Below are 18,814 nucleotides of genomic sequence, written 5' to 3'. Positions count from 1 at the left end.
AAGCTGACAGGATGCCAAGCCTTAAATGAAACACCTTTAACTACACAACAAGCTTTTCTCCACAGACGTTTACAGTCATAGAGTGGAGACATCAGCTGCAGAATGAGAGTGCGCTGCTTAGAAAATACTGTCAGCCACACATATAGATCATATGAAATCAACATATCATCTGTTTTAGTAACAAACTAATAATATGTTACATCGATGTGCAAAGATTTTACATCACATCACCAGAAGCAGAATAAGCCTCTATACTGTAGTATTGTTTACCTATAGATTTACTAACTTGTATTAACAATTGTTAAATATATTACATAAACCAGTTTAAAATCTATATTCATTAACAATGTGTAATGTAAGAAATGTTCTCAGACCCGTACTAACTCCTGATGTTTACTCCTGATAAAAGAAGCAACAACACATGCAAACAAGCCTCTTTTTTTAATACATGAATCTCTACAAATCCACATCACAGTTCTGCAACAATGTGCAATACATGCATACTCGGGGAAAGGGGGGGGTACTTTAAATGCTTCATGTTTTTGCTTTCTTTTCATGTATATATAGGGAAGACAAAAAATAAATCACTGAGGACCCAAGCAAACTGTGTTGTTGAGATTTGTATTTACAGTAAACAGAGGCATGTGTCAATATTCACCACAAGATACACATTAGATAATTCAAGATGGCAAGGCCCTTGATAATGGGCATGTTCTCGTACTTTGTGTAGAGTGGCTAAAAGTTAAATAGAGGTACCACAGAGAAAATACGACAACAGATTCCTTCTCTTCTCTGTGTGAATGTCTCTGTGAGAGTCTTCTGCTAAATTCAACAGGCTGGTATGAATGCACAGTGATTAAACACAGTGAGTGAGCTGTTTTCAGACCAGCAACCCCACAAGTGGAAGCAGAGCACAAAATTTCAACCACTGAACTGTACACTACTGATTTGATGATTGTGCAATCAGGAGCAATCATTATCAAGATATATTTGAATTCATTTGTCCTTTAACATTTATACAGCAGACATGAATGCACACTTCACAGATAAACACTTTCTTTAAATCCAAGTCTATAATTAAAGGTTTTAAAGGGAAAACAATCCATTCAGTACAAGGAACATGATACTGTCAATAATGATGGATTTAAAGAAACCAAACATCTGTCGATCTCTCCCAGTGGCACATTAGAACAATATGCAGTATTTGGAGGTTTTACTACGCATTCCCATCCGACCACTCTGAGAGGGCACTGATCAGCTCCATGTTGGAGCACATCCCTGAGAATTGGTCACAAAGCAACAACATGTGGTTGCCCTCCTGTGGTCAGGAAGGACTTCACAGTCACATCAAAAAAAAAAAAAAAAAAAGTATTCATCAAATAAAACAGCAATTACAAAGTAACAATTATATATTGTGTCTTTATCTTTCAATGCAATAAATTTTCAGTCCAGTCAACACATTTTCACATTTCTGCAAGTGGTATTCTTACAAAAGTCAAAATATGTAATAAGAAAATAAATAATCCATTACATTAGTGCAATGCACTGTCCCCCTCAGTGTTCACACTCCATGACTAAAACACATAATCCTGCTCATGTTTCATGTCCACACACTTTAAAGTAAAGAGATTACACATACTGTCATACTGTTGGGACCTATAACCCTGTGAGCCATTGTAGCAAATACCACAGCAAATTAATGAGCTGTCAAAATGACGACGGGTTCAGAGTGCAGATGATGTTACAATTTTTCACCACAGCTTGAAGCTTATATTTCACTTGCATAACAGGACTCCACTCAACAGTTCCAGACAGGATATTTACACAAGGCATACATAGGAGCATCCCCTCTCGAGATGCTCACAGTCAGAAATGACAGGAGCTTCTACAAAGAATTCCCTTTAGTGTGGCGCTTTCCAGAACAGCTGGTTTATCTGCCACACAACCGTAATCCAGGCTGAGCACGGCTTCCACAGTAACAACTTCTGGTGAACCTCTCTTTCTCCGTGCTTCCAGGTCTGTATGACTGTAGGATGAGTGCCATGCTGAGCCATAGTAAATGGAGCTGAGGCAAGACTCCTCAAATTCCTCCCATGGTTGACAGAAATAGAAGGGAGGTGGCGGGATGGGCAAACTGGGCAACAATGTTGAATCACGAGGCCTGGGATGGTTAAATCCCGTCTCAAAGCTCCGTGGTCTCCCAGCTCACCTCCCGCGGAACCTGGCGTCATTTAGTCCCCGTGTGGATGACGGTAACGGTGGAGGGTCGTGGCCGCGATGGCTCAGCCACTACTGACGGCTCCTCCCGTACAGGAGAGGGGGCATCTGAGTCCTGATTGTACACTTTGGCAGCAGAGGACAAAGGAGCTATTGGAGGGCCTTTGGGAGAAAATACATTTTCAACAAGGAAAATATAAGTTAAAGGACAAGCCTGAAAATGTTTGAATATTTATTAACAAATGCCATGAACGACCAAAACCATGTATGTGCTAGTCCATCTCTTCTTAATACTTTCTATCTCATAAGCAAATTTCCAAAAGCATCAAATTCTCACATTCGAAGAACTAGAACAAATAAATGTTGATTATTTTCTCAATATCAACTAATCATTTAACCATTTGAGCAATTAAAAATCGGGCAGAGGTGCAGTGTTGTAACAGAGCTCGGTTTTTAAAAGGTCTTATATTAAGTTACACGCCAACAGAGATGACCACATGATTCGTGTCAGACCCAGTTTAGTCAGTTTAATTGAAAATTGCAGCCTTTTTAACTGTTGCCAATTAACTTAATGGAGAGGGCAGAAGCAGAAAAGGGAACAGAGCTCAGCTGAGTGCAGTACTAGAAGTTGGACATGTTCATGTCTACAGAGAGCATCTGAAGTGTCACTCACAATCCTTCAGGGAGAGCGGGGCACAGTCCACAGACTGGCTCTTGGCGGGAGCTCGGCTCTGAGGGCTGGACACAGAGTTGTTGCTGTGAATGCTGCTGCCAAAGCTGGTGCCCAGCTGCAGGCGCCTCATGTGGCGGATTACAGCCGTTGCATTAAAGGCTTGCTGTAAAGAGAGGATGTGAAAAGATCCATGTAATATCAAATCCCTGAAGAAAGATGCACCAAAGTGTCACTTTACTAAAAGGTGGCTGTTTTTGGAAATGATATTATATGATATCCATAGATAGACGACATCCTGTGTGCTCACCCTCCATTTGCTTTTGGCAAAGTTTTTCCGCATCTGACGGCTGACTGACTCGTGTATGTTCTTGCAAAGAGCCGTGTCTCCAGCAATCCTGAAAATGATTCACACATACACACGCAGCATTAAATTACTCAGTCATATTTGTACCTCAGCCTCACGTCATTTTGCTGTTTCCTTCTGTCATTTATTTTCATTCAGCCAAAACATCTTTGACGGATGGGGGAGATGTTTTTACAGGAGCTCCCACACTGTATCACTTTCTGTCACATGTATCATGATATCTCTGTAGGAAACCTTGTCATTGAAAGCCATTTCTGTCTGATATGACACCTGTTACCAGTATCACAGATCACATTTTTGTATCAGAAGGACAACCAGAATCCGAAAGGCTCATTACAAGCTAACAGACTTATTCATATTGGCCACCGCAGCTGGAGACAGCAGCCCACGCTAGCTCGCTCTCGTTAGCTCTGGCTCGGGCCTGGGAAGACATCCTAATTGTTTATTAAGGCTTACACATTCTTCAAGGATCCTTCAGGATGCCAGCCACTAATTGGCAGCCATTTATTCAGCAGATTTCTCTCTGAGGGCTGGCGGTGCTGAGCAGAGGTGGATTCGTGGCTTTGAGCCATGGCGACAGATGACAGTGGGAGGACATGCTCTCCATGACAAATGCATGAGCCTGGCAATCTGCGTCATACTGCTGTTTAATCACACTGAGATGTGTGGTTCCCTGTGATTGTCTGGTTGGGGCACAGTGTGGCGGCAGTTAGTTTCTCACCAGGGGTGCTGAAGAGCCTGGTCACATGTGAATCTCTTCTCTGGGTCCTTCTCCATTAGGCAGCTGATGAAGTCTTTGGCTGTGAAGAGATTTAAAAAGGTCAAGAGCAAATCTAGATAAGAACACGTTTTACTGTTTAATCTGATGCATGCTGCACTCAAAGATGCAGCGCTTTATTTTAAAAGGTCCTGCAATTTCTTGAAGAGTCTTCTAATACAGGTCCTGGAAATTAATTTGGTATTAATTACAGAGAAAATAGAGTTAGTACACATACTAAATATCAGTTCTCTTATTTTAGTTACTGAGGACCTCTACTGCATAAGTAAGACATCTTTTGCATGTCAGTGAAATTGTTACATCCTGCGTGGCAAAGTAGGGAATACATAAGGGCGACATGCTGGTGACAAAATACAAAAATAAAAAATAGGACCTTTGAAATAAAGTATTATGACTTAACCAAAAATATGGCCACACAGGCACAAACAGTATATTGTAGCTCACCTGAGTCTGAAATATCATCCCAATATGGCGCGTCAAACTCATAGTCTGCCTTAAGAATCTGCTCAAAGAGCTTCGAATCGTTCTCGTCATAGAAAGGAGGGTAGCCACAAAGCCTGGGAAGATGATTACACAACGACACTTTGTGTGAGCGGCATCATCCAGTGGATACTATAAACTTTAACCCAAATCTAAAAGGATTTGCTGCAACCTAATCTCATTCACTGGCAGTTTTAGTTTGATTTTCCATACAGCATGCAACAGGAGACGGTTTTGAGGGATTATAGAGACTACACCTATACCAAGAGGGAAAAAAACATTTTGTCCATTTTCATATGATGTGAGGGGAAAGGGGGCATGCAAATTGGTCAACATGAATCCATGCTGTACCTTTAATTTATACTTGTGATCATGAAACAGTAAAAATTATTCCATAACAACCACGAGCGTGAAGCCTCATTTGTGTGGGCATTATCACGATTATCTCAAAATTCATGAAACCTAACAAATGGATAACAAGAGCAGGGGTTTTCTCTTTGCTAAAGAGCAACATCACTTTACTTAATTAGCTTGGCAGCTTCATGCAACACTTTACTCTGAAAGCTTCCAAAGCTCTGTACAACAGGAACAACAGTTGTGGGAAGAGAACTGGTTTAGCATCAATTAAAGTATATTAGAATCTGCATATGCTATTTTCAATGTATTGTTTGATGGGTTTAGGGCTGTTATTGTAGGTGATTCCATAATATTTCAAATATTACCTGCATTAGTTCAAATGTTCGATTTATTCAATATTTTCATTTATGATGCATCAGCCTCAGATGTATTTTTAAATTCTTCTTTTTCTTATTATCTGCTTTATAATGTCTGAATTCCTTTTTCTTATTGGTAAGGACACTCTGTATAAGCAGGATTTGAATCTCAGTGAATTAAGGTTTGCTGTTTACATGACAGGTTCTAATACATCAAATACACAAAATAAACTTCAATTCTCTATTTCATTTATGTTTAAATTATGTACTCACAGGATATAAGCAATGACCCCAATAGACCAGCAGTCCACAGCTTTACTGTAGGGTTTCTGAGCTAAAACCTCAGGAGCTGGAAGAATAATATTATTTTTTAAACTGTTTAAAACAACATTCATTTAAAGATACAATGCAATACAATACAAAACAGTTAATGACCATTCATCCTGAAAGAGAGCTAGGGCAACCATGCATTGGTTTGCCTGTAGCAGATGGCCAAAGTTAACCTGTGGCTACTGGCAGAATAGATTAGGTTTAGCCAAATGGGGCTACAAACTATCTCAGGCCAAGTTTCCAGCAAAGCCAGAGCTCAGAGGGCATCCTCACCCACATATCCTGGAGTCCCACAGGCGGTGGCCATCACGTCACCTGTTCCCTCCATCTTTGACAGGCCAAAGTCACTGATCATGATCTTTGACTCATCATGAGGACTGAAGTACAGCAGGTTCTCAGGCTGCAAAGAAAAGAAAAGAGTCTGTGTGTGTTTGTGCATATCTGTCTGCGAGTGCTTATATGAGCTTCTGCATTTTTTTTTTCTGTGTAGATTAACCTCATTCAGTGATTCAGACAATGAGATGTGAAACACAATATGAAACATTTGGGGGAGTTCTTCAGTTCATCCAAGAGGCACTTTCACTGAGGAGGAAAATCCCTGACATTTAACCTCTATGGGCGCTCCACACCGAGAGCTCACGTAACATCACTCACACGGGTTAAAGAGCAGAGAATTTCCCCTCTGATTTTCTCTCTCTGCGAGGCAGAGCAATTTCAGTTCTTCTACAACAGATGCTGTGGTTTCTTTGAGGAATAACCTATTAAATACTGACAGTGTTACCTTCAGGTCTCTGTGCACAATGCCCATGGAGTGAAGATAGTTGACTGCATCCAAAACCTGTCGAATGAGCCGACTGGCATCCATCTCTGTGTAGAAACCCTTTTCTACAATTCTGTCAAATAGCTCACCTCCAGACACCCTGTCAGCACAGAGAACAGCAGAGCTCTGATTAATGTAAGAAGATGGTGAAGAAGCAGCAGAAAGAGAAGAACAAGAAATATAAGAAATAACTAAATAAATAAAAATAAAAAAAAACAAGTATCAATACAAAGACCAAAAAAGAAAAGTCACAAATATTTAAACATGTAAATGCACAGAGAGAAGCAGACATGCAACCTTGTAGCTCCCAGCATAACCTACAGGCAGTGAACAAAATAACATAAATTATGCAACAATTAGTTAAAGCAATTTATTTCCCATATGTACCTGCACCCAACCTTAGATCATGCAACAAACTTCTCTGACCTAGATTCAAAGCTCGAGGTTTTAAAATAGTTTCTGCCAGTGCTTCATCTCAAACTGCCTCCAGAACCATCCAAATACAAAACTGTATGTATGAATGCAACTTTTTGCTTGGTTCTTCTTTATCCATTTGAGGTAAATGTAATGTAATGTAATTTCTACAGCATTGTTATTGAGTTTTAAAAAAACACATCATTGTGTTTTTGGAGACTTGTCCCATCATTTATACTGTTACTGCAGCATTCTTCTCAGCCACTTTAAATCACAATCACAAAAGGCGAAGACACGACAAGTGACTCGAGTTGAGCATCAATTACGAGAATGTGTCTGCTTTCACAGATGATGGCAATCAGCGTTTTTATAAGTGAGACTTCAAGGCAACATTATGCACCTTTCAGAGCTACAAAGAGGGCAGATAATCGGTGTCTAAATTGCTGGTGCATTAGTCACAAACACTGTGAAATGTCGTGGCAAGGGGAAAGGTCTCAGTAATCATGACGACATTGTGTATTCCACACACAGGAAAATGGCAATGGCTAAGAGGAGCAGCTGAACATTTAACAACGTAATTGTTACATACACTGGCTTCAGAAAGTAGTCAGATCCTTTCACTTTAACAGACAGATTTAATTTCAAATGAATGAAATTACCCCTTTTTACCCATCAATATACACTCAATAAGCCATTAAATCAAAACATATGTTTTTTTCCAAATATGACAACCAATCCTCAGCAGAGATGGTGGAAGCTGCCAAACAGACAACCATCACTGCAGCACTCCAACACTCAGGGCTTTATGTAGAGTGGACAAACAGAATGACATATGACAGCCTGCTTTTAAATCCCAGACTTTATAGAAATCTGACAGCAGGAAAAAGATATTCTCTTGTCTCATGAGACAAAAATGTAACTCTTTGGACAAAACTATGTCTGGTGAACCCCAGGCCCTGCTCCTCACCTGTCTGATACCATCCCTACAGTGATCCCCACAGCATCATGCTATGGGACTGGTCAGAAACCTACTATAGACTGCAGGCATAGTAAGACTGGCGTGACAGTATGATAAGACCTGAAGCATACAGCCTCAACAATACTGGAGTGGCTTCAGGACAAGTCTCTGATTTAAAACCCACAGAACAGCTGCCATTTGAAGATGGCACTAAATGCTACACTAGTTTTTCTACAGATTAAACAAACAGCTTCATATTTTTATAAGCCGTATCTAAATCTCATGAGGTGTTTTTTCCCAAAATGTCAGTGTATTCCTTTAATTTATATTTTGACTATTGCATAGATTAAAAATTTTATCAATGATCCAGTTATACATATAATACTACAGTTAAAGACTGTTCAAAGCATCATAAACTTACTCAGACATGAATGGGAGGGCAAGCATTGCCTCAAAGACATTAGATGAGCTCATTCAAGCAAAAATCAAAACATATTGTCAAAATGACAAAACTAAGTGGGAGCCAAAGAGCTGACCTAAACAAACAGGATGCTGGGTTGATGTACTTACAACTGCATTATGAGGTACAGGTGGTTTGAGCTCTCATAGATGTCTTCCAGAGCCACAATGTTCTCATGCTTTATCCTGGAGAGGGAGAGCAGAAAATTCACTGTGTTTGCTTGGAGCCTCTTTTCATTTCAGTACAGGCCCTCTGATCAGGTGCAATTATCCTTTTGTTTTGTTAAAATGATGCCCTGCCAACTGAAAACAGATCATTTTTGCTTTCTATTACAAAACACTTCCTGAATTTACACTTGCTGTATGTGTGTATGTGTATGTGTGTGTGTGTGTGTGTGTGTGTGTGTGTGTGTGTGTGTGTGTGTGTGCATGTGCGTATGCCATGTATATCTATTCATGTCAAAAAGGAACCGGACAAACCAAATGCTTCACAATAGGCAGAAAACCCTTTGTGTGTGTGGAGAGCAGGAGGAATTCTTAAAGTATGCAAATCAATGAGTCATGAAGTGGCAACCCCTGTCAGAAGGAGCTACTGAAAGAAAGTCTATAGGATAGATAATGATGCTGGGAGTATGTGTCTAGGCAACCAACCAAAAAAAAAAAAAAACCCTCTGCAAGGAGATATGCAGATGACGGAGCAAGTTCAGCAGGGAAGATGGCTGAAAAGGAGGAAGTGTAAGAGGAGTAGGCGGGGAAGAGTCTCAAAGGACTAAACAACCTTCACAACTTCCTTTCAATGTCCAGAACAAAAATGAGGTTGCAGTTTCAGGGCTGCTATGCTAAAAGAGACAAGTATGAAGAAAGGGAGAAAAGGGAATAAGAAATCGAGAGATTTAAAAAAAAAAAAAGAGGAGAAAGTCAGATGATAGCAACTGTAACCAGGCAACTACACCCAACAACTGGCGTGCTTACTTCAAGAGTGACTGATAACTGAGATTCTCAGGGGGAATTACCCATCAGACCCTGGAGGACGATGAATCTTCACCCGGTGTCAATGCAATCCTATCTTACCCTGTGCAGGTGTGTGAGTGCATAGACACTGAAGAACCAAAATAGTGGAGAGATGTGATTCGACAAGGAAGTCAATTAATCCTGACAATGACTGTTAAATAAACTGAGTGGCATCAGCATCCCAACTCAGAGTGAAGAGACACACACAAGCGTCCCCAAGGATGACTCAAGGTGGTGACCTTTTCTACAGTGGTGCTGTTCTTCTGCAAACTCTCCTGTGGCTTAGTCAGTCGGTACCTACTTCCTAAGCACGGCGATTTCATTTTCGATGCTTGTCTCCTTCCCCTTCAGCGCTTTTTTCGGGATGCACTTGATTGCAACCATCTTTCCCGTGGCCTTCTCCCGAGCCATCACCACTTCGGAGAATGCACCCCTGTGAGAGAGAAAGAGATACATGTTAGTCCTGCTTTATATGCGCTCAGGCAATATTGACAGAAAACCTGTTGTCAGTGAGTAGATAGAGAGCACTCAGACACAGACAGGCCAGAGTACACAAACAGCATATTGTGAATATTTACTGAGAACTGGCAAAGTCCCTGACTGTGGCCAACAACCTTCTGTGTTGGCTTACGCTTGGTGATCATGTGCAGCCAAAAGCACGGCAAACACTTTTAAAACCTCTAAAAAACAACCATTTAGGACGGCAGATACCGTGTCTTCCTCGGCCATCTGTCTCCATACAAGAGAGCGTTTAAAACAAATACAGAATTAAGGGAATATTTGCTCAAGCAATCTCTTGTCTGTTGCTATGATACCACATTCAGTCCACCTTAATAATCTCGACGGGCAGGCGGCATGATTGCTATTTTTCTTGTTTGCATTACACACCTTTACTGGCACCTTTGTACCTGCATGTGCCCTCATGGTTTCATGTGAACATTTTTTTTAATAGGAGTGGTGATATTGAAACTCTCATGTTCACTGGGCCAAAAGAGCTATTGTAACCTAAAAGGCTCAAATAATCCTTGATCAACTGATGCACTGATGGCTCAGACAAAGAGTTGTTTACAAAAATTTGTCAACATAAAATTTCAGATAATAGTTAGTGACAGAGGTATTGATATTTTTTGTGGTTTCATGATGCTACACGAGTATTTCAGGTCTTCAATTCTACTCATAAGTGGAGTTTCTGACCTGTATCTGTTGCTGCTTTTCAGGATGAGCCATATGGTTTCACATTTTGCTTTACTTTTATTCTGTTTTTCCCAATATTTTATATATTGTTCACATTGTGATCTTACGAAAAAGGCCAGTTGCTCTACACAGTTAATTGACAATTGCTGTACAGGTGTCAGTTGTTGGAGGCTTTGTGAGAAGGACTGAGATTTGTAGAAATATAATTCTATAAAATAATTATCACAGATTTTCCTCAGGAATGATGTATAAAGCAACAGAAAAGCAATGAACTCTCTTTAGTAATCTTTTGCCAAAATAAAAAAGTAAAGAAGCCTAGAAACTATGTTTATGTAAATCAAATACATTTATTTATACTGCTTCCTACATTTTTCTTCTCCCTGCCTGATATAATCTTTGATTGCTGAAACAGGTGGCTGGCTGGAACAAAGGGAAACAAACCTGAAGTGAATCACCTGCCTTATAAACAAGATCACCAGCATCAAGTGTAATCAACTCCTCCCAACAGGCTCTAAACTCAGTGCTCTCGCTGCACTAAGTCCCACTGTGGCCATCAAATCCATGCTAATCCCTCACTTTGCCATCACACATGGTGGAGGGAGGGTCATGACACACAAAGACTGTGCACAAATAAACTACCTGATCACAAAACCTAGCTCCAGGTGTTGTGAGGTGGAACTGCAAACAAACAGAACTGAGAGGGCTTGGAGCCTATGCCCTTATTGCTTTAACCTCATTCTGACAAGTGGTGTGGGACAATATGCAAATTCAAGGGCTTGTGTAAATGAGGGACTATTTGCTGGCCTGTTACAGCACTGTCTTTCCACAGCAGCTATTGCAGTGAGGACAACAAGCATCATTTCCATTCACCACATGCATCTGATTTCCACAGCTGTGTGGACATAAGGGGAAATACAAAATTCCTCCACGAGCACGCTGAGCCTGTTAACCAACGCTCTTGCACCATTTTTTCAGAGCACGCTTTCTGCAGCAGGAGGCATGCAGTGATGGAAACCACAGGAAACCCGTGAGCTAACAGAGAGGTTGGTTAGAAAGCGTAGAGCACCATTTCTGTCCCCCAGCTCACCACATTGACAAGCACAACATCACTTCCTGTGAATGACAACATCTCAGAATCCAGGCCTGTGACTTCCCTCACTCTATCAATGCATGAAGCATGACAAGCTGTGCTGCAAGTTCTCATACCATTTATTTTTTTTTAAATTCATAGTTTACACGAAACAAAAGGGTGTGATATGTGCTGGAGACATGCATATGGTGATACTACCACCCACATGCTGCACATACATACACACAAAGACACAGTAACAACATTAACACATAACTTCGATAGTGCAATTAATTCTTTCAGTCATTTTCAACCAAAATGATCATTTGCTGGTTTCAGCTTTTTAAATGTGAGTATGTGACATTGTCTTTATCATATATCCTAATAAATCACACACAGTATCTTAAGGTTTTCAACTGATGGTCAGACACATAAAGCAATCTGAGGATACCATACGTAGTTTGAAACTGTGATGGGCATTTTTGACCAGTTTATTCCTTTTAATCAACGAAATCTAAATAATGATTAGTTGTTGCAATATATAAAATCTAACCTATACTGGCTACCACCGCAGCAAATTCATCCCTAGAACAATCACTGATCTGATCTGGAGCAATATGAAGTGATGACAGAAAGCTCCATCGAAGCTGGACGCTTTATTGAAGCACATCTCAGTCTATTACGCAAGATAAATATGATTGTGTGGCGGCAAAATGCTTCTGACCCAGTGTCACAATCAAGTCAGCACACTGACTCACTTGGCTGAATAATAATAGTTGAATTTTAAGAAGCACAGAGCTCCCTGTTCGCAGCTCTCGTATGGCAGTATGAGCTGTGTGTGTGTGTGTGTGACAGTCTGCAGTCGACAACACCACCACACTATGTGCAGCATTGCCAAGCCAACCCGGCTGACTAATGTGAAATGTGAATGTGGGCTGTTCTCTGTGTGAAACCGGTGGCTGATGTTGCAGATGCAAAGCAAAGCACTGAATTAACTTTTTTAGGCTTCAACCTCAGCTGCTCATTAGTGATTATATTGATAGAGGAAGAGTTTTTGGATAAAGGGGTCTAGGGTTATGATAACTTAGGTTCATTTATTGACATTCCCAGGCAGTGCATATACTGTGGTGTTGCTGAGCAATCACACTGAATCATCTTGTGTAAGATGCATTACAGCAGCCTGTTACACAACATATGGCATGGAAAAGTTGATAATCCAGGTAAAGCTACTGAAGGTATAACCTACTGACTTCACAGTCACCCTTTATCTAGATATAGATAAAGGGCGTATCAATAAGTATACACTGTAATCTAAAACACCTGGATAACTGGGGCTGAGTAAAATATCAAATAAATGCTATGGAGTAAGAAGTACAATAATACTAGTAGAATAGTGTCATGAAATGTTAGGACTTAAGAAAGGTATTTCAAATTTGTACTTATCTTACATTCTACCAAGTTGCAAAGGAAATCTGATCAATTTGGTTTGGGCTATCAACTTGGTTCCTGAGGATTCACACTTGCCAGCACTGGCTTTCTGACATGTCAGATAGTAAACTGCACTGATCTGATGCAGCAAAGTCAAATAAACCCCAATAAGACAACTAGAACAAAACCCAGCAGCTAGAAACCATTAAACAACAATGACACACACTGGACTTGAGGCTACTTTCCAGAAATATGCACTGTGTTCACCAGACTGTAGATCAAACAGACGAAGATGGTCAGGTCATAACCTCATAACATCTAATGCCACTTATAAAGAACCAAAGAAAAAAATATCCAACACTGCAGGGAAATGTTTGGCAGAAACCTGCCTGTAGCCACAAATCAGCCCAACAGAGAGAAGCTGAATTATTTTAATATGGGTGATTATCTCCTCCTGTGCACTGATACCGGCCAGCCTGCTCCATAACAACACTAAGAGTGCAGTGGATTTTACACTGTGGCCCTGCAGGCATTCACTGTGATGGCAAAGGCTGGAAATTACTAGGCACACAACATACTACCCATTATGTTTTTGAATTATTTGACTCTCCAACATTATAGCGTGAGATAAAATCCCTGCTGCTGCAGTGAATTTTCGCTGAAGGACAGTGGTGGTGGGAAGTTTAAGGTAGTGTCTTCTTCAGTGGGATAACCAATGACTTCCGTCATCCTAGTTGCCTAGCTGCCATTTGCACTGCATTCAGGCTGCTTTGGAGGACTCAGTGAGTCTCTACAAAAGCTTTGTTTGTTTCAGAGAGTGGTCAATGCACAGATGCATCAACAGGATCAGTTTAATATTAGTTATACTGGCCAGGTGATTCATTCATGTCAAACTTGGAAATAGTTTTGGTCCCTGTTGGCAAAAAGAACCATAAACACTTCAGCCTTAGTGACAAACAAGTGATATGAATGAATCAGGTGTGGCTTAGTTTGCAGTGAGAGCTAACACGGGGAACTTTGGCACCTTATTCTCAGAAAGGGGATTCTGGAAAACACATGACAAGTTCCTAAACAGATGCAATTGGAAAATATTGCTTTTGGCCTTCTCTCTAGACACATTTAAAGACGCAATGTGTAAAATATGAAGGCATCCCCTCACTGCTCACTATGTAGATTTAAAAGGCTCATTCTAAGATTATGAAAATGCAACAGTTGATATTTTCTAGTGATTACACACTACTGACAACATATTTATGAGTACTATAATCCATTTCTGCTAATTACTACCCACTGAAGCTTTAAACAAGAACAGTTATTCACCTGAGTGACTTATGGTAGATTGTACTGCCTATATGATATTCTTTAGAGGGGCTGCTCAGACTGATGAACAACTACGATGAATCACTTGACTCTACGCATTCACTCAGCTGTGTTGTTTCGGTTTCACTGCTATCACAGCAGACTGCTGTCTTCTGGGAACGAACCCCCCCCCCCAAAAAAACCTCAGTGCACACTACCTGTTCATGAGCAAACAGAATAGAAACTGTCAAATGTGTAAATAAACAACTGCTTGCTAACATGTTTGGCAATATGTTTGGTAACTGGTGTCTGAAGAAGTGTCACTATTATAAATATTGACAGAACGTCACCTTCTTCGATACAATAGGGCTGATCCAATATGTCATATTAGTAACTGCATTTATACTAACAATTTTAAGTGGATTCAGTATTGGCAGTGATACCTGCATTAAACAGGGTTGTTTGTCACTGTCATTAGAAAATTCAGTTTCTGCTGTCTGCATTTTTAAGTCATAGTGGCTGCTGAGACTTTCACCTTTTCAGCACAACCAAAATACCTTTTCCTCCTGTTATGTCTCCGTACATTCATTGATTCCAGTGAATTCCAAATTTTTGAAGTATAAATACAAATTTAATATGTACATATTTAAAATCTGGTTAAAATAATGGCATGGGGATACTACACAGTGTCTACGACTGGTCTGAGATGAGATGTCTGAAAGAGAACCAAGAGAAAAACTTGGACGAGTGCATGTTTATTCATTATTCAGGCTCTAGTACATTGATTAGTACTAGAAAGAAGTATCTCAGACAAACATCTCAGCTTTGATTGACTGACTAGTCCATTTTATTCTGCACATCTACAACACTTGCCCACTAGGATTTCTGAAGGTGCTTGTGGTCAAGTTACTTACTTTGCATCTACAGAGCATCAGAAGCTTAAGGGTCTGAAATTAGCCGCAAGGCAAGTGGCAGTGAGTTAGGACTGACTTCAGCTGCGAAGATCTCATTAGCTCACAACCTCTAAAGCAAGAAAACACAGGGGAAGAAGCCAAAGCATTACTGACAGCACGGCAGGCTTCCTGCCGACAAACCCCAATCAATAGCTGATCAGTCATGACAGTCACACACAGACAGTCTGGCCTCCAGCCACTGCTGAAATCTAATTTTTAATCTTTGTAAAAATATTTAATTTGATGTGCATTTTATTTTTTCCAATTTTCACATTCAAATATCACAGTCAATAAAACATAACAACATTAACCTGGACAGCTGCGCCTCAATCATTTCATGCCAGAGGTGTGTTAAAATATGCAGCAGTCATTGGGAATATATTCAGATTCTTAGCTTAGGTAAAATAACAAAGCCACAACATTAAAACATTCTATTTCAGGTAGATGCCTCTGAAATGTTGGACAAATAAAAGTCCAACATCTAATTAAATGACAGTGTTACATCGAATAATAATTAACTTGTTGAACTGTTGGACAGGCTGATCTATAACAATGCATCATTTTTCATAATTCTAGGTTTATTGGGTTGAATGCTTTGAGCACAGTGAGCTATAAGTAGAGCTGGCTGATAATTATTAAAGTCAACTATAAAACACTGCCCTATGACATGTAGAGCTCTAGACATTTAAAGTACCATAAAATGAAAACACTCACTCAAACTTCAGTAACCCGAATTTATACTTAAGCAGTGTACTTCAACGAATGCATTTTGTACTGTATGTGTGCAGCACCAATAGATGGGTTTAATTTGGCAATGATGCTGTAGAGAGTTGATCTCTCTTGGATACTGAGCGGGGAAACCTGACAGGGACCCTACATTTGAAAGGTGGAGCAGCAGCAGGAGAATAAGGATGAGGACGAAGGTAATCTAGGTCTCTTACTCTGACCAACAGTCCCTCCTCATTCATTTTTAATCCTCTAAGGCAAAGCTGCAGGGCTGCTGGGCTTTTCTGCCCCAGGTGGCCTGCTGTGAATTTCACTGTGCTGCAACAAGACCCTCCCTTTTTAACACACACACAGGAACTAGTGCATGGACTTACTTAAAGTCGATCAGGATAAGAACATGCTGTACAGTATAAAAGATAAGGGTTGAGCAGTGACCAACTGGCCCCGGAGATGTGTGTCGGGTTGTGGGCGAGGGATGGATATGTGTATGTGTGTGTGTGTGTGTGTGTGTGTGTTTGTGTATGTTCCTCCACCCGGGCTATTGTGTGGACAGTAAATCATGATGATTCACTGGTGTTATTCAGAGGTTCTTCGCACATAAATGAAAGCCTTGGGGAAATCAGAGCTGCCTCCAGGTAGGAACGTCTGGCTGTTTAGTACAACAGCTGAAGTGCTGAGCGAGCTTTGTGAATCACCAGTCTGTATCAGAATTTTATGATGCTGCTGCTCAGGAAAAACAGGTCTGCAGTCACGCAGAGCAGTTTAGAGTTTCGTAAAACAAGAAGATGGGGAAGACGGCCAAGAAGATGCTGATTATATGAAGTTGACACAAGATGAGGTTGCGTATATATATCAAGAGCCACCCACAGTGACTGTTTTATTGTTTATGATTGACCTCTGTCCCAGTTTAGCAACTAGAAGTATTTTTTTTCCTCAGCTTGACATCAGTTTCTGAGGTCAAAAAAAAAAAAAAAAAAAAAAAAAAAAAGCATTTCCCCAGGGAGACACAGGCCTTCCCCTACATCCCCAACAATACAAACATCCCCACATTAACTTACTCCCAGTTACAAGAGCAGGGATGTGAATATATAATTTACGGCAAGGCTGACTGCTCCAGAGTTATTTCTGTCATAAGACCACCAGCAGCTCAGGGGGCTTCTATTTTATGCTTTGGCTCTTTTTCTGCAGTACAACTCACTCAAAGAAGAAAAGACCAAGTCACACAAAAACCCCAACAGCAGACCGAAAATAAACTGTGGAATGTTTCTGATGTGTGGTCCAAAACGCCAAGTGGTCCCTAAACCATAAGAACAAGCCAAAGAGTGAAGCTGCGCTGCAGAACAGCTCTCATGTTTCCTGTATATAAGCAACAGTCAGATGGAGCCATAAACCCAGACACACTGTGTCACTGCTGCACTTTTGTTCCTCTGTTTGAAGAAGAAAGCAAAGAAGACACAGGCATCACACACAGATGTGTATGCAGATGGGCCCCTGTGGAGTGAAAAGACTCCAAATAAACACCTGGCTGTACAGGCTGCAGCCCTGCTCTGTGGGAAGAAGAAGAAGAAAACCAGGCTGCAGTAGTTGTTTGGTTTTTTTGTTTTTTGAATGAACTGACTTCACACATTGTCTCGTTTAGCAGCGTTTCCCTCTCTGACCAATGACCACTATGCTGCTGCAGACTGGATTTCTCTATTCCAGCCGCAGTTAAGTTGAAACGGGCCTCATGTCTCCGTCTGTCAATTCACACACACACATTCAACAGCTGTCAGTCTGCTCTTCTCTTCATTTCCGTTCAACGCCACAATGTGTCAACGCCGTCTGACGCTAATTTACACAAACTCGACAAAGTTTCTCGCAGCCTGCAAAAGCCGCGTTGTGTCGTTACTCACGTCCCAAGGACTTCCTTGAAGTCAAAGATTTTCTTGATATCATCGACGTGCTTTTTCCAAGATCCATCGCTGGACTCGCCGTTTTCTTTCGCCATTTCGCACCGGGGGGTGGTGGGTTGGTGGTGGGTTTGAGGAAAAGAAAAGCCGCTGTTGGAGGATCGCCACAACCCAGTCCAAATAAATAAATAAATAAATAATTTTAAAAAATAGAAATAAAGGGAAAGTATTGCACTTGTGTATTTCACCGAGAGCTTCCTGGCTGCTTTCCGACTCGCTTCCTCAGCCCATGCACGCAGCCAGGCGACCCGAGCAGGGGAGAGGTATGTCCTACCCTGAGAGGTTATTTGACTAATCTCTTTGACGTAGCGGATCCAGAGCCTGAGCTTCCCTGTGTTCAGATCACTGTGACGGGGGGGGGGGGGGAAGCACGGGGCTCTCCCCCTCCTCCTGCCCGGGCGGGATCCAGTCAGCGTGAGGCGGCGACGCGGGGAGCTTGAGGTCGGGCTGCGTGCGGGAGGATGACACTTGGCAGGCGCATCCGAGCGTTTGTGCCATCGAGTCGCAACCGACCGCCCTGTGGTTGTTATAGCGATAGGAGGAGTGGGAGGTTGCTGCTCCCGCCTTTCTATCTGACAGCGAGCACAGCCACAGATTTAAGTGTTCGCATTGCACCAAATCACCGGGCCGGTCGGTGCAAACTCCGGTGCCAGGGTCAGTCTCTCGCGCTCTCTCTCTCTCTCTCTCTGCGCTGCGACAAATCTTAAGGTTCAGGACAAACGTCGATTTTTTTGTTTGTCGCACAAACTGACGCTTAACATGTGTTGCAATGTTAAGGCAGGGGCGTAGTTAGGTGTCATTGGGGCCCATGTGGCAGGTGACCCTTGCCCAGGGGTGGACTGAGACAAATCGCCCAAGCTGATTCATAAATGTTGTGGACAAATGTACCTGTGGAAGTTGCTTTATGGACAGGTCGTTGGACAAAACGGTTTTTGTTTTTTTCAACTAAAAAGAGTCATTTCAATATCATCTTATCATT

The 18,814-nt window shown here is 41.3% G+C and overlaps 1 protein-coding gene across 1 annotated transcript; it reads right to left on the bottom strand.

Annotated features, from left to right (window-relative positions):
- Positions 1 to 605: 605 nt before the first annotated feature.
- On the bottom strand, positions 606 to 18,507 carry camk1db (calcium/calmodulin-dependent protein kinase 1Db). Its single transcript, XM_026311597.1, has 12 exons — positions 18,110 to 18,507; positions 17,779 to 17,925; positions 9,519 to 9,650; positions 8,318 to 8,392; positions 6,337 to 6,475; positions 5,829 to 5,955; positions 5,499 to 5,574; positions 4,477 to 4,589; positions 3,976 to 4,054; positions 3,198 to 3,285; positions 2,891 to 3,053; positions 606 to 2,379 (listed from the first exon to the last, which is right to left on the bottom strand). Exons 2-12 carry the CDS (start codon positions 17,871 to 17,873, stop codon positions 2,228 to 2,230), a joined length of 1,239 nt encoding a protein of 412 aa, XP_026167382.1. The 5' UTR covers positions 17,874 to 17,925; positions 18,110 to 18,507; the 3' UTR covers positions 606 to 2,227.
- Positions 18,508 to 18,814: the final 307 nt, after the last annotated feature.

The sequence above is a fragment of the Mastacembelus armatus genome, chromosome 6 (genome assembly GCF_900324485.2).
Source record: "Mastacembelus armatus chromosome 6, fMasArm1.2, whole genome shotgun sequence".
NCBI lineage: Eukaryota > Metazoa > Chordata > Actinopteri > Synbranchiformes > Mastacembelidae > Mastacembelus > Mastacembelus armatus.
This window is presented reverse-complemented; position numbering and strand designations above follow the sequence as displayed.

Bases quoted from the DNA above. Each gene is read 5' to 3' on its own strand.
- camk1db (XM_026311597.1), bottom strand. From the start codon at position 17,873: ATGGCGAAAGAAAACGGCGAGTCCAGCGATGGATCTTGGAAAAAGCAC. The intron at 8,393-9,518 runs GTAGGTACCGAC...CTCCCTCTCCAG, and splicing joins GAAATCGCCGTGCTTAGGAA to GATAAAGCATGAGAACATTG. The intron at 4,055-4,476 runs GTGAGCTACAAT...ATCTCTTCACAG, and splicing joins GGATGATATTTCAGACTCAG to CCAAAGACTTCATCAGCTGC.